This window comes from Phragmites australis, chromosome 24 (assembly GCF_958298935.1).
Source record: "Phragmites australis chromosome 24, lpPhrAust1.1, whole genome shotgun sequence".
NCBI lineage: Eukaryota > Viridiplantae > Streptophyta > Magnoliopsida > Poales > Poaceae > Phragmites > Phragmites australis.
Window position 1 is genome coordinate 5096329 of NC_084944.1, and position 27267 is coordinate 5123595.

The 27267-nt window shown below is 44.4% G+C and overlaps 1 protein-coding gene and 1 pseudogene across 1 annotated transcript; one reads left to right on the plus strand and one right to left on the minus strand.

Annotated features, from left to right (window-relative positions):
* Window positions 1-10154: 10154 nt before the first annotated feature.
* LOC133908046 (aquaporin PIP2-1-like) lies at window positions 10155-16937 on the minus strand (annotated as a pseudogene).
* Window positions 16938-19938: 3001 nt separating this feature from the next.
* LOC133908079 (protein S40-4-like) lies at window positions 19939-20931 on the plus strand. The gene has a single exon (XM_062350206.1). It carries the CDS (start codon window positions 20050-20052, stop codon window positions 20593-20595), a length of 546 nt encoding a protein of 181 aa, XP_062206190.1. The 5' UTR covers window positions 19939-20049; the 3' UTR covers window positions 20596-20931.
* The last annotated feature ends 6336 nt before the right edge of the window (window positions 20932-27267 follow it).

Below are 27267 nucleotides of genomic sequence, written 5' to 3' on the forward strand. Positions count from 1 at the left end.
CTCCCTACTCTTGCTCCCCTGACCATAGACTCCCTGACATGCTACTGCTACTCATGCTATGTGATGCACCGGGGTGGAATAAATCATATGCCTCTAGCGAGAACAGGACCTCAAAGGTCAACAGAGTGCCCTGTGTTCACCTGTAAGAGTTCAAGCAGCGGAGTGTTCATGTTGTCAAATCCTGACACAGAAGCAAGGACACCAAGGCGTACGCGGAGGTATCTCGCAGAAGAAGCAGCGTCATTAGTGTTGATTGCTTGTTCGGGGTGGTCGGTATTTGAAACACCATCCACCCTTGACTTCTCCATCGGTTTCGTTGTCAAATCACAATGGAGAAAAAAACTGCAAAAAACACAGGGATAGGCAATGCAACTTATAAACACCAAACGAAATTTTAGACTCGGAAACAACCTGTGGAGGGAGAACTAAAAAAAGATAAATTCTCGACGAATTAGTGAAGAGGGGTGGTCGGTATTTGAAACACCATGCACCCCCAGTAGGGCTTCTCCACATAAATGTTTGTTCTTCTATGGGGATGGTAGCAAAATCAAGTGAATTTCACTTCAAAGATGCAACAAGAATGGAAGAATCCAATTCCAATATAACCTTTCCCATTCCAAGATTTGAAGTAATTTCAATTGCCGCCAAACATGCTTCCACATTTGATTGTAGTGTATCTGATAAACAACTGCAATTTGCTAGCGCCCCAGCTCTGAAATCTCCCTATTGGTCTCGAATTACAACACCCCCATCCACCCTTTGAATTTTTATATATTTGTATTTTTAATATTTGCAAGACTACACGCCCATTTCAAGAAATGACAGGAACATGCTATTGTCCCCTGTTCATCAGGCGAGAACAAGATGTCACTCGATAAACGGATGAGACCATATGGGCCCCGGTGGTTAGGGCATTAAAAAACCAGAGAAAGCAATGTGTCACATGTTCACTGGGCGAGACAAAGTTGTCACCCTCTGAACGGGCGACATATTTGTCTCGCCCGGTGAACGGGCGACACGTTGCTTAGGCCGAATTAATTTATTGTGGCAAAATATGCAATTTTTAGTCATAATATCGTACTAGCCTCGTTTGTATCATAGAGAAGAGCTCACTTCTACTTCGGCTCATTCTCAATCCACTCACTAAATGACCTGGTAGATGACTCGTTTCTCCGTGTGATACCAACTTCATTGTCCGTTAGCAGGGACTCAAAAGGTATTGGTTTGTCCTCCGGTCCCCTCATGGGCCTCCTTGCACACTCATGTGTTTACTTGTCAGCTCACCCGGTGTCTTCCAAAGAGCATCAAACTTCCGTTGTTGGTTCTAACTGTACAACCTCTTGAACATATTCATCAGATTCTTGTTCTTGAATTAGAGAAAGAAGTTTGCACAAAAATACCTCATGCACCACCTACTCTGCAAATCTGGTCACACAGGTCCAATCAAGCCATCATATGTTCCATTTTGCAGATCTTGAATTACCGCAAGCATCTCAACATGCTAGTCATGTATAAGGCACACGTTCGGCCAAGCACCAACAATTATCATTTTCACACGGTACAGGAATCAATACCAACTATTGGTGTTCTCACTCTCTACAAATGCAAAGACCAACAATAGAACTTGCTTGTTCCCATAAACCCTAATAGCAGTCAGGATCTGTCCCTTGTACATGCCAGTAAGAAAAATATCATCGATGCACAGGATAGGACGACGATGCTTAAAACCTTCGATACTTGCCAAGTTTGGACAACAATGCGTATTTATTAGTGTCATAACACATCCCTGGGTTCCTTCGAATAATGATCTATAACAAATGTGGCAGATTATCATATGACACTTCGTAGGTCCTGAACCTCATCTCAATTGCCTTCCTAGTTACCCAATGTGCCTTGTTGTAGCTGATAGTGTACTCGTACTCCTTCTCAATTTGCCCAATTATGAACTTTGGTTCGTAGTTCAGGTTGTTCATAATCTAAGCGTACATCATATTGGCAACAAAGGCTGAGGTGATGTTCTTGTGCCTGAGCTCAAGGTCGTCCATTGTTCAAGTGTGATCGACCACAATCGACACCTCCTAATACTCAACTCACTTCCCCTTGAAGTCGTGCATCCACCACGCGTAAATGTCATTCATATACTTGACATCATATTCGTTCTTACTTAACTTGAGAATTTTTTTGTTTAATAATATTTTTAAGAAAAATTGCAAAAATAATAGCTAAATCAAAAAATTACAAGAATAGGTACCTGTCGGCATTCCGAATAACAACAGCCTACGTGGCACTGAGCCCGGGGCCCTGTTGGCACGCAGAAAGCGGACAAAATGCATATCGGCATTCCGCATGCCAACAGGACCCCGGATAGACACTGATAGAGGTGTCGTGGGAGCGGAGAGCCAATATGTCTGTCGGCAAACGGAATGCCAATAGGCGTGTCAACATTCTATTTGTCGACATGCTTCTTTTTATTGATTTTTATTAAAATTAGAGTTGACGACAGCTACTTTTCCATTTGAATTTGATTTTTTGTTTTTAATAAATTTATGTTATAAGAATACTGACAAAAAAAACTATTAATCAAACAATAATAGTCGAGGAGCACAATTATTATAGAATCATGTACGGATGTTACATACGCTGAAAAATATTACATGGGATTTATCGTCGGTACGCGAATGGATCCTAATCATAAAAGAGATGACGATAACAAATGTTGGCATGTACGGTATACCTAAAGACTAACATAATAGCATGCCGCTGCTAAACCTAACATGCTTTAGGAAATAAAAGTAGATCGGGTTACAATAGATGCACTCTACTGAGTGCACCTAGGATATTTGCCCTTTTGCAGGGCATCGGGGCCTCCCGCCTTAGCGCGGTGGGCCCTCTCCCACTTTCTTTTCCTCTCTGCTTCGCGTGCTTCAGCCATGGCGCGCTCCTCTGCCACCTTCCTCATGCGCTCCTCGTCCTGATACTTCAGTCGTAGTTCCTTATGTTGTTGCTCGTATTTCCAACGTCCGTACACTTCCCTCCTCCACCGCATGGCCATTTAGACCCACTGCTTTTAGTGCTCATTTTGCTCCATATCCAATCATTCTATGAAGTCACAGATAGGTGGAGGGGACTAGACAAATTTAACAAGAGGGGAGATTAGTAAGATAGTGCATAAAATCATATAGAAAGTGTCACATGAGTAATTTGTGTCGCTATACTGGTGGGTATTCGTATGGTACATGTCGAGACTTGTCGTACTAGTAGTTGGCACACATGAAGAATCATAGGCTATAGGTGTAGGAGATGTCCTAGGACTCGTGAAGCCTACAAGGGTCGCCATAAAAACACATCAGGGGTTCTACCAACTGTGGGATGAAAATCCTCCAATATTTCTTGAGTGGGCTTGGTGGAGTTGATGAAGACATTGCATTTGAGATAGTTGAGGAGGGAGCGATCTCTCCATGGATGAGGGTGGAGTTATTTATAATGGTTGGGAGTTGGTGCATTGACTGAGTGCATATGTTTGGCTGGAGCCTGGAGCATAGGATTCTCTGTGAAAGCTAGAAAAGTTATAGCATTCATGCTTGACAGAGATTCCTTATGAAAGTTGTTGCTTGGTGTGGTCATATCATTCTCCAAAAGTTCAGCAATGAGTTATTATTCTCTCTGCATGGAAGGCAGAAATAAAGACGTCCAAATGGGCCATGCCTACTGGGCCGGCCCGAGGCACGGCACTGTAGGCACGGCCCAGGCACGGCACGGCACGAGGCCACGGGCCGTGCCTGGGCCGAGCGCGCAGCACGACGGGCCGGCACGGCACGGCCCGATCGAGTCAGGCCGGCACGGGCACGGCCCAGCCCAGGACGGCACGGCCCGGCACGCAAATACCCGATTATTTTCTATTTTTTATATATATTTTTAATTTTGTAGCTATTTTTATCTATTTTTATCTATTTTCTATATTTTTTCTATATATTTTTTTTATATATTTTTATTGTCTATATATTTTTTTATCTATTTCGACCCGTCGGGCCGACCGGGCCGCCGGGCCGAAATCGTGCTCGGGCCGGCCCGACACGGCACGGTCACCGACGGGCCATGCCGTGGGCCGAGGGAGAGGCACGCGGGCCGGCACGGCACGGCACGCTACAGTAGATGGGCCGTTCGGGCCGTGCCGTAGCCGGGTCGTGCCGAGCCAGGCCCGTGCCGGGCCGGCCCGAATGGCCCATTTGGCCATGTTTGGGCAGAGAATCCTATGAAGGAAGTAAAATACATCACAAATGCATCAGTGATGGCTTGTTGCATGTGCACTCGCACTTGTTGTCCGCTGGCCATAACCTGCATTTCATTGTAATGTCTTGCCTTCCGATACCCAGTCCGCCCTTGTCACGCAATGTCACCTCGAAGACGTCCTGATGGTTACCAACATTATGAACTCTATGGGACTGGCCCATCCCGCTGTTCTCGTCCATGTAGGACGTAATCTTCTTTGTGTACACCATTTGCAGGTTACCCATATGTAGCGCAACCTTACTGCAACGCTCTCGGATATACCATTGCGTTCGATGAGTGACTCCCTCCACAATTGCCACCAATGAAAGTGACATATTCCCCTTCATCACCCAATTATAAACCTCGGTGAGGTTAGTTATCATAATTCCAAAAATGTGAACCATCAATATCTGCAATAAGTGCCTATTTCTCTAGTGGTTCGTGTCTGATTCAGTCGGAGAAACACTTAACTCTCCTTCCACCCTTACTTCTCCTAGTCACACTCTGTAGCTCATGTGGTAAAGGCTCTAGGCTCTCGGGCTCCTCCTCTCTTGTTACAACTAGCTTCTTCAATACTTCGTCCATATGCTTACCAGTTAGTTTATCCAGCTCTTCCCACAGTGCATCAAACTTCCTACTTTGGTTCTGTTTGTATAGCTTCTTAAAAAGATCCATCAACCTCTTGATCCTGAATTGTTTGTAGAAGTTTGCTTTGAGATGCCGCATGCACCAACATCTATGCAAATCTAGCCACGGCAATACCCTGCCTGCACCACTCTGCAATGTGTTGATAGCGTTCAACAAGCCTGCATGACGATCATAGAGTACACACATGTTAGGCCTGTTACCAACAACACCTTGCTTAACCCACTGCAAGAACCACATCCAACTATTCGTAGATTCGCGTTTGACGAATGCAAAGGTCAAAGGCACAACTTGGTTCTCATCATCTACGCCGATAGTTGTAAGTATCTGCTCCCTGTATTTTCCTGTGAGAAATGTCTCGTCCACACATATCACCAGCTGGCAATGTCGAAATGTCTCGATCATACAGCCGAACGACCAGAATGCCAGCTAAAGGACTCGATCTCCATCCTGATTGACAAAATCATGAATAGCAATACAGGTGTCCAGTTTCCTCCCCTGAATAACCTCTAGCATGTAAGGTAAGTTGTGGTATAAGTCCTTATATGTGCAAAACCTCTTCTCTAATACCTTCTGTTTCGCTTCATTGCATGCTGCAGATGGAACTTGTTATGAAACATTTGGCATTTGGTCACCACGGTGGAATCATACTCTCATGCTAATTCGTGTCCAACGTTCATTGTCAATTTCTCCAATGCAAAATTCGTCCATTCTTCCAGAATTCCTGCACCAGAGTCCACAAATGTGCAGAACTCATTGTTATTATCTGCCTCCATCTGATCCACTAGTGTCTTGTCCTGCTCTCCCTGATCAGCACATATCGCGACCCGATTTTCTTTCGCGTCGTTAAGTTCTTCTCTTGCAGTATGTATCTCAACCGATGCACTAGTCTGCAGGGGTACCTCCGAAACCACACTCTCCTGCACCTCCTCAGGGATAATATTTTCACCAATAGCTTCTACGGTGCTAGGTCTGGCTTCTGTCGACGTAACATCACTCGCTTCTACAAGTATGCAGTGAGAAAAACCTCGTCTCAGCCCCAGTGAGACAAATTGTTGTTATTGCTTCGAACATGTAACCTACAAGAGCTCCCACTGCCAGTTGGTTTCTCGACATCTAGTAATCAGAACTTTCACTGTCAATCGCTGATGTGCCAGACTAAGTTGCAACAGATTATACAACCATCCTAACACTTAGGACAGCCGAATCTCTCTTAGACTATGCAAATCTATACCCACATACTGGAAGTTACTCAGATCCACCCTACTGTCATAATACAAGACACATCCAGGACCGTAAAAAACCCTGAACCTCGACATACCTGATTCAATAACCACACTATACTAAGTCAGGTTACATAATTGTAACCGATATACAACAGCTACGACCACAAAATCTATTCAACCTCATCACTTGTATTCTACATTACCATCAAATATCACCGCTAATTTACTCATTATGTTCGCACTGTACCATTCTAAATGTATTGCTATGAAAAACAATTATTACATTTCTATTCTAAATATCCTACAACTATTAAATATTTATACTACATATTCATAACAATTTAACTTCAAACTAGCCTATATTGTCTAACTATTGAAAATCCACAACAATTCAAATGTACGATTCCTTCATCGACAAAAATTATATACATCTAACAATATCCAATTTTCAGAATGCTATTAAATAACCTATTTTAATTCTACATTAGCGAAATTAAAAAAAATCAACTATTCCACATGTCCTAACTAACTATACTATATTTTCTAGCTATAGCTAATTCTAAACCATATCTACTCTACTCTACTCTAAATTTCATATCCTTATTTTTCTAAATTATGTACTATACTGGATATTTCTCTAATAGTCTCTAACTATTTTACTACTATTTTCATAAGTATTCCTAATTTTTTTAATTATTCCTAATTTCAAACTATTTTTCTACTATTTTTCTTAAATCACTGCAATTTTTCTAACTACTACTATTTTTTCTAATTTCCTAATTAGTCCTTATTCTTCTAACTAGACTACTTCCTACTACTCTAAATTTGCAACTAACTCTAACTAATTAAAAAAAGAAAAATCACTTATCAATGTTACTGCACGCTGGCCGAAGCCGCTCGCATGCTCGCTACCGTCGCTCTCGTCGGGCGTCGCCCCCGCCTCACGCCTCCGCCTGCCACACGCATCCGCTCGCCTCTGCTCGCCTCCCGACACCCCGCACTGCCCGCCGTGTCCCACCACACGCCACCCAACCACCTCCCGTTGCACGCCGCCTCCCGCTCGTCGTAGCCGCTCGTCGCCACCCGCTCTTTGTGTACGGTCGTGTGTGGGAGAGTAATCGACGGTCGTGGAATATATAAAGTGTTGTTGGCACTCGGAATATCGACATGCGTGTCGGTATTCCAAATGTCGATATGCCGTCACCCTACACGAACTGCCTATATGGCACCACCCTTTAGGTGGGCCCACAACTTGTCGGCTTTCGGAATGTCGATAGGCCCCCAGGCCCACTGCCACGTAGGTTGTCGACATACGGAATACAGATAGGTCCCTTGTCGTTATTCCGTATACCGGCAGGTACCTATTCTTGTAATTCTTTTAATTTGGTTGTTAGTTTTGCAATTTTGTAGTAAAATAATATTATTTAAAAAATTCCTTAACTTGGCAACATAAAACTGCTGTCAAAATAATATCACCTATTGAGTCCCAACATCTATAATAGTCTGAATAGTAGGATACCTAGCACCCTCGATAACCTCATTCTGCGTATACTCATAGGTATCTAATTACTCTTATTGATCACAAGGTTGTTAAAGTTGAAATTATTCCAGTCCGCAGGCGAGATCTTGGGGAAAACCATTTAATATCATCTGACTGCCAGGCCCCATAAGGTATCGCTCATTGAGCGAATGAGATCTTCATCTCGTCCGATAAATAAGCGACGGTAGACTATTCAGGTCATTTCTTGAAACAGATATGTACTCTAGTAAATTTTAAAAAATATATAAAAAAAATTATCCACCCTTTCGGCATAATCAGTTGCACCTGACCCGGCCCAGCTCTCTGAGCCCACCCAAAGCTACCAAACCCAACTCCACTACACACATACGTAGGAAACCAGCCCTCGGGCCATGCCTACCGGCCCATTACACGTTCGACTTGGTCGCGCCCGCCTCCGCGCGCCACCCGGCGCCGCGCCACGGCGTACGCCGCGCCGAGAATCACCAGCGCCGCCGCCGCGGCGCCAACAAACACCCAAGCCACCGTGCGGTGCCGGGCCATCCTGAAGGGCGCCACGCCGCCCTCCTCCTGGTCGGCCCTCGCAACGCTTGCTCCCCTGACAGCGGACTCCCTCAGCTGCTGCTGCTGCCCGCGTGGCGCGAGCGCCGGCGCCTCGCCGGGTGCGCTGCTCACCGCGCACGCCGGGGTGGAAGAACTCGTACGCCGCGGGCGAGAGAGCGAGCGGGCTCTCGTAGGGGAGCCCGTGCGGGTGCGCCTCCGTGGGCCTCTCCTGGGCCTACCCGAGTGGCAGTAGCAGAAGCGCGATCGCCGCCGCCGCCGCTATTGCCGTGATCTTAGCCATGGTTTGAGTTGCGCCTTCAACCGGAGCTGGAGCTTTTCTGTCCTTGATCACATAAGTTTGCAGGTGGGCGTGAGCTTGGATTCTTTGTGCTTATATAGAGGACGTAGGACGAGTAACCAACCAAAAGGTGTGTGTGAGTGAGGCTTTGCTTCTACTGCATTTCTTGTAGTGGCAAGTGAAAGGGGAGCAGAATGATGAGGTGTGGAGAGATGGAACGATGTTCCCGTTTGACAGAGCTCCAACTCCGCATCAGATCTTGAAGTTTTAGGTTAAGACAAAGTGGTAATTTTACACTTAAACGTAAACAAAATAATTCTTCCAAACATCTAGCTTCAAAAATTCTTAGAGCTAGCTGCAGAAGATAACCATGGGTGAGAGTGAGACACATCCTTAATAAATCTTGTTTATTCAGACTAGCTAGGGGATCAATCATAGTCTGTCCATCATTTGTTTCAGAACACTGATAGTCTGTTAGTATTTTATGACATGCCTTTTAAGCAACTTTTCTTTGATTTATGTTCGCTTTCAGGCTACTACTGATGGAAGCATTCTTGGCCACAGAGGGCATGAACAGAGGACGTGTTCTAATAGTATTTAGACTCAGTCATGGTAAGTGAGATGGATATTGAGTAGGCAATATCTTAGTGAGTTATGTTTGGAGCACTATGGCTAGCTCACTAGTCATTCTTACACAACGTTTGGAAAAGGTAAAAAGGCTAGCTCACAACAAAATCAACGGCTAACACTAGAGCTCAATGGTCAGCTGAAACAATTGCACTATTAAAGGCAAACAACTATGGTTAAGATTCTCCAAGAGTCAGCAAACAAAATTAGTATTCAAAAGAAATTAACAGAGGTAGATTCCGTCGCACTATTAAAGGCAAACAACTATGGTTAAGATTCCGTCGCCTTTGCTCCACCTTTTACACGCAGTAGTGCCCGCAGGGGGTCCATCCCGAGACATTGCAATGCAGAACCTGTCCCAATGTGTTTTTATACTAGCAGCAGCCACTCTTCAGAAACAGAAAGATATATAGTACTACACGAATATAGTACTTCCGAATGTGTATGCCACATGCTGATGTATCTTTAGCTTAACTGACAGTCTAATATGTTTTAGATCTGACTGTTTGGCACAGTTCACTGGATGCAGGATGTTGTTTGGAATCTTGTACTGAATGTTGTTGGAATCTTGTATTTATTAAATTTTGTTTGGGTAATCATGCCCATGGAAGCATGGCTTAGATTGTATGATTGCTCCCTTTTGTCGGAGGGAGTAGGGATAAGCGGAAAGGAAGCAAAGAAATGGTTATATGCAGCGTCGTTTTTTTTTTTTGGGCGTCACGGGATTCAGATTCCAAATTGCGAGTACTGAGTACCTGTGAAGTCTGAAGCCTGGACAGAATGTTTCGTGATAACTTATGCATCATTAGATCGAAATGACTCTTTTTTTAATAAAAATAGTTTGTTTAACTATTTCTGCAGTTCTGATATACTGCAAAAAAAATCAGTGTGCTTCGGACATCAGGGAGACCCAAGGCTCATTTTCGCCAGGATAACGAAATTAGCAGTTATCAGGAAAAGGGAAACACTTACTTCGTACAATGTAGGGTTGTAACACATTACAATTTATGAAAAAATAAGGGCGTAAACTCCGGGAAAAAAAAATAGGAAACCAAGTGACCTGGAGAAACAAGAACGGAGAGATGAGGCATGATCCAAAAGGGGGACGAAAAGACTGCCTTATGCATCTTTTAAGGTGGTGATCAAGATGCTTTATCCGAGCACATTGTCTCTGAATGTATCCTCTTGCTCCAGGTATGACTGATCATCGCAAGATCCAAGAACCTGTTCCCTATCCAGCCTTGAAAGAGCACAGTGCCTTGAGAGCACTTGCCCGCAGGACGTGCTCGTGGTAGAGCGTGGCAATGGCCGCCCCGATGAGTGGTCCTACCCAGAAGATCCACTGCAAAAGAAATGATTAATCGCAATGGAGAACTCCTAGTAATTTTTTGATGATCATAGTTTTTCCCCGGCTTAATTCACTTATGAGTTTTATAAATGCGAGTCCGCTAACTTTTTTGCATGTAATAAACTGACAATCCATGAGTAGCGTGATCGTTGGTTAACAACTACCTGATCTTGCCATGCCCTGGCTTGGTTGTAGACGACGGCGGCGCCGAAGCTCCTCGCCGGACTGATGCCCATGCCGGTGATAGGGATGGTGGCCAGGTGCACCACGAACACCGCGAAACAGATCGGCAGGGGAGCCAGGACCTGCACAATAATCGCCCGTTCAAGCATCTCTCTCCTCTGCAGAAGACATGAAACATTGACGTATGCAGAACGTGCCATAAAATTCGTTACCGGGATGTGGCTGTCGCGCGCGTTGCGCTTGCGTCGGTGGCGGAGAAGACGGTGTACACGAGCACGAACGTGCCCACGACCTCGGCGGCGAGCCCCGTTACCTTGCTGTGCCCATCGTCCACAACGTTCGTGCCGCCACCGTACCGCGCGAAGCGCGCCGGCGAGTGGAGCGCCCTAACGAGCCCCCCGCCGCGGACGGCGCCGAGGCACTGCGCGGCAACGTCGAGGGCGGCGCGGGGCAGCGACACCTTCCGCGCAGGAGCAGCCCGAACGTCACGGCCGGGTTGATGTGCCCGCCTGGCCCGACATGTTACACGCGACACGTCAGCATCCAAGAGACCAAACTGAACAAGCAGAAAAAAAACACTCAAGTCGTTAGCACGTAGAGCGCTCACCGGAGATGGCCGCCGTGCAGTATACGAGGAGGAAGATCATGCCGCCGAAGGCCCAGGCTATGCCGAGGCCGCCTCAGCCGCCCGACGCGTCCTCGTCCGACTGGCGCTTGTGCCCGATCACCGTGGCCACCGTCACGTACAGGAACAGCAGAGTGGCAACTAACTCGGCGATCGCCGCGCGGTACAGCGACCAACTCCGCAGCTCCGACGCGGCCAGCACCGGCTGCGGCGGCGGGTCCGCGTAACCCCTGCCGTTGGACTCGCCGCCGCCGGCGTGCTGGTCAGCAGCCAGTGGTCTCTGCCGGCTTTGGAATCACAATCTGAGGATGCTGTCAGTGCACCGATAGATATGATCATGTACATAAAGGAGAGATTCAGACGTTTCGTTGTACTTGTAAGAAGAAGAATGTGCGTGGGGAGGCATGGAAGATTGGAGTTGAAGAGAAATGAATGAAGTTTCTTTTGGGTTACTCGTTTCCAAGATTCCGATTGGCCAACTAACTCCTCATTCTTGGGTTTATACTGCCAATTTGCATCAGATCTCAGGTTAACAGTTGACTACCCGAGGCAAGAAGATGTAAATATTGCGTATTTTTCACTCCAGAGATTTTCTGTATATATGAATTCGTGTGCAATGTAATTAAGCTGAGTACCCCAAGGTGCCTGTTGAATAACCGTCGTCCGGCGGATAGCTCGTCGGAGTAGCAAATCACCGAGATGTCAGCTTAGAAGTTGGCCGGCTGGTCCATTGCCCCCTCGTCCATTCGGATTATCTTTGCATAATGTCTCGAAATATTTTTAAGCAGTGATTGTTGGCAATGAACTAGAGTAGAGATATTTCTACACGTAAAACTTGCTACAGCACTCCAACAATGGAAGCTTGCAAATCATAGTTTTTTTTATCTGGTATAATATCTGACAAGCACTTTACAGTATACAAGTTTTTATATGCAGAATACTTACCCCAACAGTTCGTGAGCTCGTATGTTAGTACTCTCTAGTTCTTTTCTCACAAAAGATGAGACTGAGTGACTGACCATGATAAGGGTATGGAGCACATACTCACTTTCTCAGAAGATTCAGAGGGAATTCCCAGAAAGCCAGACGCTTCAAAATTGTAGGCAAAGCCAGGTGGTTAGGCCGTTTGGTGGACCTAGCCAATAGGCTACAAGAGATTGGATCTGTAATTTTTCAAAATGTAAGTTTTTTATTTATATAAATATAAAATAAAAAATATTCCGTTGATTGGGCTAACTAACGCGTTAGAAAGAGACAGAGAGGCCCAAATAGATTAAGCGTTGGACCGGATCTTGTCAAGGTTTATTGACGAGACTTTCGGTCCAGGCCCATATTTATTAACCGTCGATTGGCGAATAGCTTAGCACACGGCTGCAAGTCATATGATCCCTCTCAAAAAAAAAATGCAAGTCAGAAGATCAAATATAGTCAGCAATGGAAGTTCCATTCTTCTTCTGCCCACACTGATGTGTCTAGTCTGCTAACATGGATCAACTGCTACATAATCTATGAACGAATACATGCTTGCCAATACAACGGAATAGCCTAGACCTATGAGAAATAGACATGCATGATGGTTCATTAACATGATCCATAAGCAACATAGCCCACTCTAAACTTGGGCGTTTAGCAGAGTCACTGAATCTGGGAAAGCTCCAAGGATGCAAAGCGGCAGCAAATCGCCACGCAATGTTTCGGCCCTCGTCTCTATCGTCTATCCCCATCAATAACCTACTTCACAGGTACGCATCAGATCATGAGGTGAACGAACTGAATATACGTAAACAATGCTCGCAGTTTAACATACACTAATCTCTCAGTTGAGCCACTTGCCCATATGGCAGTTAACTATGCTCGCACAACTTCAACAATACGCTGGAATCAATCGACCAACTTTCCCCAAACCAAGAAAAAACAAAGCGCTCAAAGAGCAAGCTGAGGATAAGATCGGTGCCCTGCCCCCCGCAAACAACATTATCCATCCAGGCTGCGAATCCCGGGCGCAAGCAAAGCTAGCTCATGGGAAACGATTGTAAATTAACCTCCCATTTTTTGCATCTAACACAGCTGTTCATGCCTTAAACTATCCTGCAACAGTTACAAAACTACGCTTATACACCCAATCACCAGGTGCAAGTGCGTGGAAGAGCCTGAAGAAGGTTGAGATGCATGAATGGACAGCCTTGCATCAAGTGGCCGCTGAACGCGGCCGAGCAGTACCTAACGCCTGAATCAAGTGAAGTTCTTCTCCGACAGCAGATCAACGAGATCATCGTCGGCGACAGCGGTTGTCTATCTCTAAGCATCGGATAACTCATTGCAGATCATTCGCCAAATCCAAAGGACGCAGGCCTGCGACTATCTGCGTCTCGGCTTGCTCCCCGTCCAATTGCACAACCTGTCCCCTGTTTCAGGTGCAAGGGAAGCGAAGGCCGTTTCTTGTAGGCTTCCGGCCGGTGCGCGGCAGCCGTGTGGAGAAAGTGATGTTCTTGCGCAAATTGCAGCTCAGTACTGCTGAGATTTGCATCGGCGTCAACCACTAAAAAGTCATCTAAAATCGGACGGCACGCTGTGTATCAGGTCAAGATTGGTTGCCTGAGAAAGAGAGATTTTAAACCTGCTTTGATTGACCAAGACACTCTCCGGGCTTACTTTAACCACACCTCACTCCCGTGCTCGCTTCCCACCGGCACACGTGTGGCACGTGTGAGTTGTGCACTTTTTTTTGGGGGGGGGGGGGGGAGGTGGTAAACAAGTCTAACCGGTGACGTGCTCTCAGCGTGGAGTACTGGAGTGGTGCTACAGCCTAGAAAAGTCAGTGACTCAGTGTCCTTCAACCGGCTAACATCACTTTTATTTATATTGAGATTTATTTTTAAGTAAATAAAAAATTATATAATAGAAAAAATCAACAGATAAATAATTATAAAATAAGAAAAATAAATAGTCAAGGTAAACCGTGTCTACGTAATGACCTACAGAGTTGTATTTCCAATCCAGCCAGCCTAGGGGGCCTCGCGACGCATCTGCGCCGTCTGTCCGTCCCTCCGTACCATCCGATGGTTGTGGGTCACAGCGAGGCACCGCAGGTACGCTGCTCCCCTCCGCACTCTCTCTCTCTCCTCTCTCTCTCTGATCAGTAACTTGGCCTCGGATCCTGTGGGCCCCGGCGAGAGTTGGAAACTGACAGTCCCACTTCCACCGGGGGCCCACCGTCACGTGAACGTCCACTCGCCGGCCTCTCACGGCCGAACAAGTGTCAGCAACATCAAGAGCTCTACACGTGTCACTCCCCCGCTGGCCCGCGCGTCGCGACAGGGAGGGGCGCGAAAGGCAGTAAAGGCGCCGGGTACCCGCGTCCCACCACCGAAGGTGATTACGAGTGCGAGGCGAGATTTACCGAAACGCCCCCGTCCTCGCCAAACGCTTTCGCGCCGTTGTCGTTTTCCCGGGGCTGGCGTCACGCGAAGCTCCAGCCGTCGGATGGAGAGGGGCATCGGCGATCTCAGCCGTGCGTTCTGGGGCGGATCGCTTGGTGGCCCGCGGGCTGTGGGCTGGTGTGATGCGCCTTTCGGGGGCTGCAAAGACGGTTTCACGAAAGTGGGACGCAATGATGACAGTGGCGCAACAGCCATAGTACTCGTACTAATTACCATGGGCTCACAGCTTTCACGTTTTTACGCCAGCAAATGTTCTGTGGAAATTTGTTTACTGGTCACGAATGTCACGACGAGGGAGTACGGGTGAACAGCGAGGGAAAAAAATCATCCGGAATATCTTATATTATCTAATTTATCGGGTCTATCCTGCATCCATAAGAAAAAATTTACATGGGTCTAATGTATGAACAAAGCATACTGTTTTGCAGTTTTGTGACACTCCTGTCCTGCCAAATGGGGAAAGCTTGTGGAGTCCACCGAACCCTTGCTCGTTGGGGTCATAGTTATTCATTGATATTTATTAAGCGTCTATTTGTCAGAACTCTCATAGCAGCTTTTCAATTGAAATCAGATGAGTTCTACCAAACAGCAGCTTTTAGTTTTTAGCTTTATAAGTAGAATCCGTGGGAGTGATTCTCTGAAATGAGCTAAAAGTTGATGAGTTAGAAAAAACAGTTTCTCCTGATTCACTTTCTGCAGAGAATCACTTTTCTATATATTTTATTTTAGAGAATCATTTTCAGTCACAGAATCACTTCCTTCAGAGAACCACTCTCCGTAAAGAATTTGAATCAGTGAAAACTTTACCAAATAGACCTAAAACTAAGGTAGGATAACATTAAAGAAAAGCTACATCACGGGGCGCATCATTTAGAGTGCTTTCTGACGAATAGCCGCTCCACGCTTTTTTAAGGATTGAAACGCTTTCGTATGGTCCTTCCTTGTTTTTGCTAATTGTTTTTAATTATGTACTCTTCTACTAATTAATATAAAATGTAGCTCTTTTGTTAGTTACATTTTAAAAAAGGAAAGTTACAATGGGTGAATCATAATTCGTAGAAGCAACAATCAACTATCAGTGGTAGATAAATACTATACTTTTAACGAAAGTTGAAATAAGTATTTGCTCCCATCTAGTGCTATAGAGCGTATTACATCAAACTTATCTAAGCTACTACGCACAAGAGGGAGTGATTAGTCCGCACTCTGGGAACAAGGGAAACTAGAAAAGAAAAGAGATAGGACCTGTATTTGAAAAACCGGAATACAAAATGCATTGCCAATCCGTTAGGTGACTTGAAACTTAACAAGGATAATTCAATCTTTTTGGCCCATTGGATTAATATCCAATTATATGGTACATTGACTTCTTGGTACGTCCAGTAATCTCCAAATTGACGTGAACTTAGGAAGTTTTAGCCAACTTAGAAATAGCAAATCTCCGGGAAAGAAGTGCATATTGTGGTTCTGTTTTTGGTTCCAGTATTATATATCCAAAATTTTCACGATCTCGCTCGCTCCACCGACGTACACAAGCGGCACGAGCCTTGGTTTGTCAGCCCCTGTCGTGTTGCGCAGAAACGCAAGCACAGGGAACAGCGTATGCACCGCGCCCATACCTCCACCCCGATTCCAGCCGTTTTTTCGCTCCTCGCACACCCCGAATCCGGATGCGAACGAGACAAACTGCTATGGGTGTCACACCCCAAAACTATAGTACAATCATTATTATTAAGTATAAATACGCATCATGATATTATACATATATTATTAGTATTGATTTAAGTATTTAAATATGTTTCAAAAATATTATATTATCGATCAATGCGTATTTCCACTATATATATCTAAAATGAGTGAAAATAGTTTAGAAATAGTTAGAAAGATCTCAAAATTATTTAGGAAGAAGAAAGAAAAAGAAGAAATGGGAAAAGAAATAGGCTTCCAGCATATAGCCCCTACTCGTGGTCTAATGGGGTCAGCCGCAGTCTGATCGCTAGAGTGCAAAGGTGACACTTAAATCCATCAACTAACTCTCACTCGCTTTTTCTCATTCATTTACTCTCTCACTCACTCCCCTACACCAAACCAAGAGAGACCACTCAATAACGTCAACAACCTGAGATCGATGGAAAGAACTTCCCCGAGCTCCCCGCAGGCTTCCCTGAGCTCTTTCTTGATGTCTTCTTTGCTGGAGACATTTCCACGCAACATCTTCCACCTCAAGGCTAATCACTATCCTGGAGTCTAATTTTCGAATCGAAGCTTCTCCGGAATCAACCAACCCCATAGACAGCTTCCTAACGCCGACATGGGACTTTCCCTACCATTTTCCTGACATTCCCGAGCTTCAATCGGTTCCCATTTTATTTAGACCCAAGCTCCACCCTAGCAATGGACTTTATCCATGGGGTCCTCGAGATTGACCTTGTGCATGTTGCCTAAATTACACAAGAAACACTTCTCTAGTCTTGTATAGTGTTTTGGTACTCTTCATAATCGAAGGCATTGCTAGAGCCTTCATCGGTGACCTCGTCGAGGTATCGTCGGCCAAGCCTAGCAGTCTGACCACCACTAAGGCCGATTTGACCGTCAATTTGTGACTTGGCCAATCAAACTTCCAATCAAACTCCATAGGCAGAAGTCAGACCGCCACTAGGACCTATCTGATCACTAGACCTAGTGGTTTGACCGTCATATGTCTGATCTGACTGCCAGATCTACTCAGTATTGTTTTCTTCTATGTTTGATCCCTATGGTCTGATCACTGCTTGAGCCAATCCGACCACCAATTACTAGTACCTTGTGACTTTAGGTTGCCCCATCTGAGGTTCAAACATTTGTTAACCCAATCACTTAGGCGTTCTTTTTGCTAATGCTTTCATAACATAGTGCATTTCATCTCATTCATGATCACGCATTATAAGCATACATTTTCGTTCATTTGTTTGTTTATTCGATGTGTTCTGAAATTGTTTAAAGAGTGATGCGTCGACGGTTCAAACGGTTTTGGCTGGCATAGAACCGGAACTGTACGTGAATGAAACGCTGGAGCAACAAGACAAGCATGTAAGCATATTTCACCTTTTTTACTTTGGATCTTATGGTGTCTAATTTGATTGCTTTATGTATGTTGTGCATATTAGCGAGTCAATGTTAAGATTTGTAGATAGAACCTATATTGATGTATTGTTCCTATCTTGAATTATTGATGATCCACATCCTTATAACCTAGGTATAATAATATTAATGTCTAACTTAAAAGTTATTTAAGATACTTAGCAATGCATAGGCCATAGGTAGAAGTCGAGCGGTGGTTCGACCATCGTTCGCGAGCTATAGTGCTTAATTATTTGGTTCACAATGAAATAAGGTTGGGATGGATGAGTGGTGAGAATAAGACGAGATATGGACAGTGTTAGGGGTAGGTCGGGAGAGAAACCCGAATGCCATAGACTGCTTGCATCGATTAAGTGTTGATCATTGTTTGCCGTTAACTTAAGCATTTTTTATACTTCTATATATTCAATAAATGTACGAATGACCCAATTATCATACGTCGTGCTAAAACTTAACTTGCGATCCTATGACACGTAAGAGAAAAAAAATGAGGAGAAGCAGGGTGATGGGAAACCGGAGGTGTTTGGGGTACACTCGTGGTAACTCTGGTGTCATATGGGTATGTGCAAGTGGGTACTTTTGGTACGAGAAATGTTGTTTCGAGGGTCAAGATGATAGACCTGAGTCGTGCGGGTAAAGATGCAGGATGTAAGAACAATTCGAATTATCACGCTCTTGGTTATAAGCATGCTTTTATTCATCCGTATGAACCGTAGAGTTTCGATTGGGATGTATGTGTATGTTTGGAAGTGGATATTGTTAGTTATGTTGAGAGGAGTATGATCATGTGATATATACGTTATGGTTATGATTTCATGATAGGTGGGTACGAATTGTTAAAATGTGTAGATACTCATACTCTTGAGATGACAAATGACTTGTGGCTAATTCATTTAATCTTGTGGTCGATTTCTTGCTACTCATCCCTAAATACATGATTTTTATAGTTGGGTTATTATATGTACCTAATATGGAATAAATTTTGTAAGTATCTTCGTACCCACCTTATTTTGTTGAGTTTTGTAAGTAAGGAAGTAGTGTACAATTATTTCATACCCATCGATATCGGTGACAGACAAGAGTAGTATGGGCTACTCGTGTTGTGTTGGGTGATGTCTTAGGGCAAATAACACCACCTATCTTTTACTATTTATAAAATTTACTTTAGATGCGTAGTAATTCTAACCAGCTAGGAGATGAAACTATTATATTTTATTCTTCTAGCATTCGTGATTCTGTAAATTGTTGAACTTGTAATAACTTAAGAATTTGTAATATATTTATATTACTCGTTCTTTATTATGTCTTGATGTGATGAAACTTATTGTAAAGATATGTGTTTTGATCTTTGGCATAAAATATATACCAAGACTACTAGAATTGGATTCTGATTAATATTTGTTGGTCGCAATTGTTATGGTGAGATATAGGTTAGTATGTGGCATGTCGAAAAAAGGCCGTGTGCTAAATTTCATCTTCTTAAATGATCATCCTAATGATTAATTCGAACGTAATTTGGATGATTCCTCACAATATGTGTGTCTGTTTGCTAGGATAAACTTTAGTGTATACTCGGGTTGAGTGGAAACAAGCTAAGAGGGCAATATTTGCTGAAAAGAAGATTGGTTGGTTGGTTATTTTTATGCGGATGTGCGGGCAAGCATAGCTGAGTTTCTATTTTTGCTAACCGAATCTGACACCGCACGAGAAGATACCAAAGTTATGATTATAATTTATTACTTATATAAATATAATTTTATGATATTAATAAATAAACATGCATATATGAACGGATACCAAAACTATAACCATCGGGATAACATGTAGAGTGAAGCCGTATATTTACGCCCGCCGATCAGACTAAAAAATAAATGCAAATAACTAAATGAACTTTTCTTTCAATATTATACACATCCATGGCAAATTGTGACAACCAAACACACCAGGCTGACACCCTACTCCAGTGGCAGGCAGAGTCGTTCGTAAGTTGAGGCAACAACCGCGCCCAGTTCCGTCACGGCGCGGCCTTATCCACATCCCCTTCCCTCCCTCGCTCCCTGTCCGCCGCTATAAAGCCCGCGACCCCGCCCGTTGAGAGAGTAACCATCCGCTCTCCACAGCTCACGGCTGCTGCTCCTGCTCACACGCGCCCGGTGGCTTGTGTAGTCCGCTCACGGAGCAACCAGTTCTCTTCTCTCCCCGAGCGATGGCCGGGCGGAGCGGCGTCTCCATGGTCGCGGCGCACCGGCTGTTCGCGCCGGCGCGGGCGCCGCACGCCGCCGCCGCAGACCAGGGCGTGGAGCTCGACGAAGCGGACGTCATCTGGGGTGGTACCGGCGCATCCTCGTTGTCGCCGTCGTCTGTGTCGCCTTTCTTGCACTCCTCCGCGGCCGACCCGTACGCGTGGTCCCCGCCGGTGGCTGCGCCGTCCAAGCCCAAGCCTCGCGGCGGCGGGGGCCCGGGGCCAGCGTCGGTGCCGGTGAACATCCCGGACTGGTCCAAGATACTGGGCGCGGAGTACGCCGGGAGCTGCGCTGGCGCCGGCGCGCGGGGGTGGGCGGCGCACGACGACCGCGCCGACGCCGAGGAGGTGGGCGGCCGGAGCTGGGTGCCGCCTCACGAGATGCTGCAGTGCCGGGAGCGCGCCGCCGCGTCCTTCTCCGTGCGCGAGGGCGCCGGCCGCACGCTCAAGGGCCGCGACCTCCGCCGCGTCCGCAACGCCATCTGGGAGAAGACCGGCTTTCAGGACTGACACCGTGACCCCACCTCCGCCGCCCACCTTGACGGCGGCATGGCCTGTGCGACCTTACTGATCCCGTTCTCGCCTTGAGGAGGAAGGAAGAGCAGCGTTCGTTTGATCAGTGACCTTAATCCTTATGGATTGATTTGATGAGTTTTTCTTTTCTTTTCTTTTTTCTGTTCGTCGCCTTCTAGCTGTGATCGATGAGGGTTGAGGAGAGTAGAGATCAAAGCCTCTGTTTTTGGCACTTTTTCCCCGGAGAGGCTCAATCCATGTATACCCCTATTAACATTATTTATCGCCACCTAGTTTAATCTTGATTACTACTAATGATCTGCTTTTATTCTACTTCTGGTACAGCAATTACCCTACTAATTATTCATGACTATTGGGAGCCTGGATTCTTTTTTTCTAATTACTGAGATTAAAATACTTCATCTGAAATTCTTGCAAATTCTTGATCCGAACATGCTATCGACGAACATTGCTCAATCTGATGAGTCTTACCAATTTACTCTAGGTATCGATGAACATTTCTTAATCTGATGTGCATTAGCAACCACCAAATGTTCTGTGTGAAGTTCCAGGCAGCGACCCGGGGACAGATTTGGACGTGCGGAGGGTGGAAGAGAAAAAAGAGAAAGAAATGGATGTGAAAACGGATAGGACGAAAAAGAAGGAGGGAGAGAGAAGGTGTGGGCCCTCCCCCTGATTGGACGAAGGGGGGAGGCGAAATGTCGACACTTCGCATTAACTAGTTAGTTAACACATACATGTAGGAGTAGTTAAATGCAAAGTGAGAATATGCCTGTTCCCATTCGCCGGAAATGCTAAACCAACACCGCACACTGACCATGCTATACCCAACAGCAAAAAAGCGACGGAGGTTGAAGATGAACTGGACTCATACAGTCATACTGTCCCCTACTTAAAAAAAAACTAGACTCGTACTCGGTAGGACTCTCAACTAGCTGAGTTTGAATGAGCTTGTTCTGTAAGGCTTGAGTTTGATAAAAGATCAAAGCTAAGCTCAAACGAGTCTACGATGACAGCCGAGCTTAGGGATAGGTTTGAGTTAGGCTTGAATCAAGCTCGAATAGACTTAGATCGGCTCGAATAGACTTAGATCGGCTCGTCTAAGCTTAATAATGAAAGAAGCTCAAATAAGCATTACTGTTTTAGTTGATTGTTGTGACATGATCATCTAGATAGACTTGAAAATGATCACTCCCTTCTGATCCTTGTAAAGTCTTCTTGAACCTTAGAGATATATAAGAAAAATTACGGTATCATAGACTAGATAGGGTAACAAACTTAAATAAAAATTGTAATACTCATTAACACAAGTCTTATTGAGCTCGAGCTCATGAGGCTAGCAAGTGTTACCCAGGCTCGAGTTTAGCTCATTTTGAGATTGAGCCGATCTTAAATGGAGGCTAGAACGAGTCGAATTCAAGTAACTCGAGAGAATTAAAGATATTGTATAGCCGTACATTTGTACATGCCTAGATTAGCTCCTTAGGATTAGGATCTCTCTAACTTACCAATCTCAGCCTCCTTCGCCTATATATGAAAGGTCATATCTGTTGATTGGACGGGTTGTGCTTGTTCTATCTCTGTATCTTTCTACATAGTATCAGGGGTCATTGCGATCTCTTCCGTTGCCTCTCTCCATTCCTAACACGTCAGCACCCATTCCGCCACGTCCCAACCTCGCCACGCGTCGCCCCTATGCGCTCTATCTTTCTAGATAGAGCTTCAAACTTTTTTTTTTGACATACCTAATACTGAGTCATGCAACTGATGGTCTCATAATGATGTGCCGATTTAAGTTGGAGAGCGATTGCCCCGTGCTCCGCACATATCGATCCAATGTATAACGTGCGACACATGTTTTAAAATACCTTGGGTTCACGGGACTGTAAACCTCCATGACAAGAAAAATGATCGTTTCTCTATCCTTTGTGCTCCAAATAACGAGTGTCATTAGTTAGATGGAACACCGATGGAAAAACTTGCATGCGTATCTCTCCGCACATGCTTCTTCTATAACATACCCAGGTTGTTCCTCGTGGCACGTATTTTCGGACAGTGCGTAGCGTAGTGGCATTTGAATTTCGGTACAAAAGTACGAACACCATTTATAGCTAGGGAATATTCATAGCCGGGGAAGAAAAAGGAGAATGGTGAAAGAGTGTCGCAATTGCGCGGCAACTCAACCCGAGTGCACCGGATTTGTTCGCCTAATCATTCATAGCGATGTGATAGAAGCATATTTTATATGACTCTACCAGAAAAATTCTCGTAAAATCTTATCTACATCATTTATCTTATAATCTTATAGTTAGGTTGAAAAGCAGAAAGAAAGTAGATATATATTATTATAAAAAAAATATTTATAAAATATGATACTATAAAATTTGCTTTCTACGCGAAACCTCTTCTCTCTTCTCTCTCTAAAAGATGCCGAGACACGTACGCGGCTGTTGCTTTCCTCGCGCGTGTATTTGATCCCGACAGGAAACGAATAGAAAGGGAGGGCGAGAATCGAGATAGGTGCCATTGTTTATGGACTGGTGGTGGCGGAACGCCGCGTTCGCGTTGCCTTTTTGCCTTGTGCTCCAGTTGACCCAGCCCTTTCTCGCCTAGAGGGGACGAAAGCCACCGACGCGATCGCGCCACGGCGCCATTTTTCGCCCTCTCTTCTGCAGAAGACGATGAGCGACGACGACATACGTAGCAGACCGGCCGGTGCGAGCTCATGTACAGTCCGCTTTGCTTGTGCAGCTGTGTGCTGTAGCTGAAATTAACAGCTGCGTTGATCAGCTGCTCCGGGCTGATGGCAACACTAGTTAGGTCCGGATCAGTGCGCAAAAAGTGCCCTAATGGTGGCTGTTTGTCACTGTCAGTGACCAGCGCAAAGAGAGTGGAGATGGATAAGACTGGCCGAAAGAGATATGAGTACGTTTCTAATAGTTTTAGCTAGTGTTAGCTAGTAGATGAGATATTACATTTTTTTTAACATTTATACTAGTTCCGTCGTTTATTATTTTTTATATCTCATTTTAAGAGCTAATATTTACTCTTTTGGAAGGCCTTATATCAATATACGAGGTATGAAAAATTATAAATAATAATATATAAATTTTAAAAATATATTATCTTATTTAAAAATTAGTACTAACTCTAACTATTTGAGATAACCTCGTGGGGCTGTAGCTGCTTGCAGGTGAGGTACCGTCACTAACAGAAGATTGTACCTTGCGAGCCAACGGAAAAAACATGGCTGTTAGGCCATTACTAAGGATTTCCTTTAGTGGGAGGAATTTCTGTTTTTTTCAGCGTTTCAACGGGTTTTTTTTCATAGTTTTTTTTACGATAGGATTCTCAATGTTATTTCTTTCAGTACGGGATTCTTTTTCCTTTCCTGCGTGATTCTACTCGAAGGGAAACTGTTGGAGATGAGAGTAAATAAAGAGAATGGGAACGAAATGAAGGGAATATAATTGGGGTGATCTTAGTAGTTTGTAGTTTCCTTCGTCCAGGCTTAATTTTTATGAAATCTCACATGCATTCCGTGTGGTTGATCTGATGGGATGGGAAACAACCTTTGACGTTTCACGGGTTATCATCAGAGGCGAAGAGGATCTTGGAGCGTGCGTGAACTGTAAAGGCAAAGGCCTAGATAGGTACTGCTCCGTAGCTATTACTCTAGTTGCTTTGCTCTATGCCTCTATCGTCAATCAAACAAAACTAGTGCGAGACGTAGGCGCCCTTACAATTGATCTCACCTAGAAGGTTCCTTTTGAAACGTTACCTTACCTCACCTACCATTCACGGGTTATCATCAGAGGCGAAGAGGATCTTGGAGCAGCTGAACCGCGCGATTGTTTCGCTCCTTCTGTTTTAGGGGCCAGACAGATGTCCTACGCAGCCTCGCCGAAGCAGCTACTCCCGGTGCCGAGATTGGCAGATTGCGTGCGGCACGAATGGCTAGCTCCCAGCGCACGTACGTACGTCCGCCGCATATTTCGAAATCAACGAGGCTCCCCCCAGTAATCAAATGCCGGGTGCCGAGCTGCCGACATGGCCTCGGCCTGAGCCGCGCGGCATCGGTTTCACGCCCGAACCAAGCAGGGGAGCGCACGCGCCGTATCGGTCGTAGCGGCGGCCAGGCCAGGCCAGGCGTGCGCCCGCCGCCGCAGACACACCTTTCGATGGCGCCGGCCGGCCATGTGCCTGGTCCTGGTCGGTCGGTGGCCACGGCGAATCGTCGTCGCGCGATCTGCCCTTGGGCCGTGGCTGCGTGCCGAGTCCGTTGCGGATGTGTGGGTTGCGCTTGCACGGCAGCGTTCAGCTGGGAATTGGTACATTTCTTAATGCGGGTAGATGATAATATGTTCTATACCATTATTTTTTATTAGAATCTTATATTTACTATTTAGAGGTTTTTTCTCTATGTTAACCCTAAGAAAATTCTAGAAATTAAAAAAATAAAACATCCACCCGTCGACTTGATTAATTGACTAATTATAACTATGGATCAATAACCAGACAAAACAACGTAAAAAATCATAGAATCCAGTCCCCAAACTACTTCTTGTCTTGCTTTTTTTTTTATCGATATCTTTTGTCCAACAAAATTACGTTAGTAAACTTCGACTTAGTTACATTAGCAATCTAACACATGTTTTCAAATCAATTAAAATATACCAACTAAATATGCGTGTAATCAAACATTACAAAATTAAAACAACAGAACGCAAACGTATTACGGATTATCACATAAAAATAATATCAAAAAATTTATAATGTATTTCAAAAAAATAATATGAAATACGGTGATGACATTAATAATAATAATAATTTCAAAAAACAAGAAACAAATAAAAATCAATTTTCATAACACATAAAATTAAAATTAAAAATTAGATCTATTCACAAATAATAAACATGATTCCAATATTATGAACAAAAATTACATTTATATTTTGCATTTCAATATTTAAATATAAATAGCTGATGTATCTTAGCATACAACCATTATTAACACAAATATCTACAATTCAACTGTAAGCTAAATTTCTAGCCTAGGCAATCACACGAGTTGATGCGCTAGTTTTTACAATCCTAATATGAGGTTTTAATTGTTTGGTTATTGTTGGAGGAATGATACCTTATGAGCCCCCATTTATTAACTTTGGTCAAAGTAATCAATTCAAAAGTTAAAGTAGTGAGGCTAACGTCGAGATAGAGATATTTTTTTTTTATATTTTGTAAGGGTTAGACTCTAGAGGACATAACAAAGCTCAGGAGGGGAACCTCAAACGTGTGGACCGAAGGGCGGAAGTAGTAGCGAAGTCTAAGGGAAGAAACACAAAGGCGGGGATTGAAGGACAAAGGGACGCGACGAGACCTGAAAGATGAAAAGTACAACAAAACCCTGAGACCGAAGGAAGACGGCACAAGTACCTTCGACAATAAAATGAATTCTCATATGAGAAAAAGCCAGCGGGCTAGTTAGAATCTGATAAGAAAATAGTCAGAGGAGATCGCTAGCAGCCCCAATAGAGGGCTCGGTGCAGACCTCTTTAGGACACATATCAAGATCAGATTATATAGGATATCTAAGTGAGAAATGATTGTGATATCTAAGAAATATTTAAGACATTCGTTAGCGTTGAAAAAAATATTTTGGTAGATAATGAGTATAAATGTAATGATGAAAAAAAATAGTTGAGTGTATCTATAAATACCCTCACTTAACTTAGTGTAATAAAAGGCGATAAATAATTATTACACCTACAGTGAGAGTACTGTTCACTGTGTTATCATCATTGTCCCAATAGTTATAGAGATCAGTTTGTGTAACCGTTGAGCGTTCTAGGAGTGACCATTATTTGTACAGATCCACTTATGACACACCGACTCCCTGCCTTGTGTTTCAGTAAAGCAACAGCTGAAAGAACATACCTTTTCTTGTCAGGCTATTTTCTTAGTGTCCCAAAAGAGAAAATGGGCTCAGATCGCAGGATCATCAGGAGAAGAACGTGTGTGTGTTACTGTTCACTGTGTGTGCTGTCACGTTGCGTTGCCGGTGTGGGGCCGGAGAGATCGACCGGACGATTTGGATGGTGCTCGTCTGGAATCAGGTAGCTTTTAGGTTGTGAGCGGATCAACCGGAGGGGCTTTTTTATGCCGTGCCGATTTGCACTCCCTGTCGGGCACACGCTTTTGTTGTGCTCGAAGACATGCATCGCACCATTGGATGCCAGGTTCGCAGATGAACTACTTGGACTAGCTTTCAGGCCCCAAGAGGAGGGTGAGGCACAAATCGTGTGACACACAAGCCTGAAAACAACTCAAAATATTATGGAATATTTTTGGAGAAGATATGAACGTTTTCACATGGGCACAATGAAGGCCTACTTAAAAATAGTATAGATCAACGTATAAACACTTCGTTGCATGAATTGGAAAACATGAAAAAAATTAACTAGAGAGAGCATGACTTAATTGCTGAAAATTGCATTTACCTGTGATTTTTCAACAATACAGTAACACCTGTCGGAACCAACCCATCTGAATGCACTCTACATCATTCCAGCCTTTCTGTTCTCCACTGTTTGGTTACTAGAGGTATATTGGCATTCATCTTGTCCAAGAAAGGCGCACTATGGTTTT

Bases quoted from the DNA above. Each gene is read 5' to 3' on its own strand.
- LOC133908079 (XM_062350206.1), top strand. From the start codon at position 20,050: ATGGCCGGGCGGAGCGGCGTCTCCATGGTCGCGGCGCACCGGCTGTTC.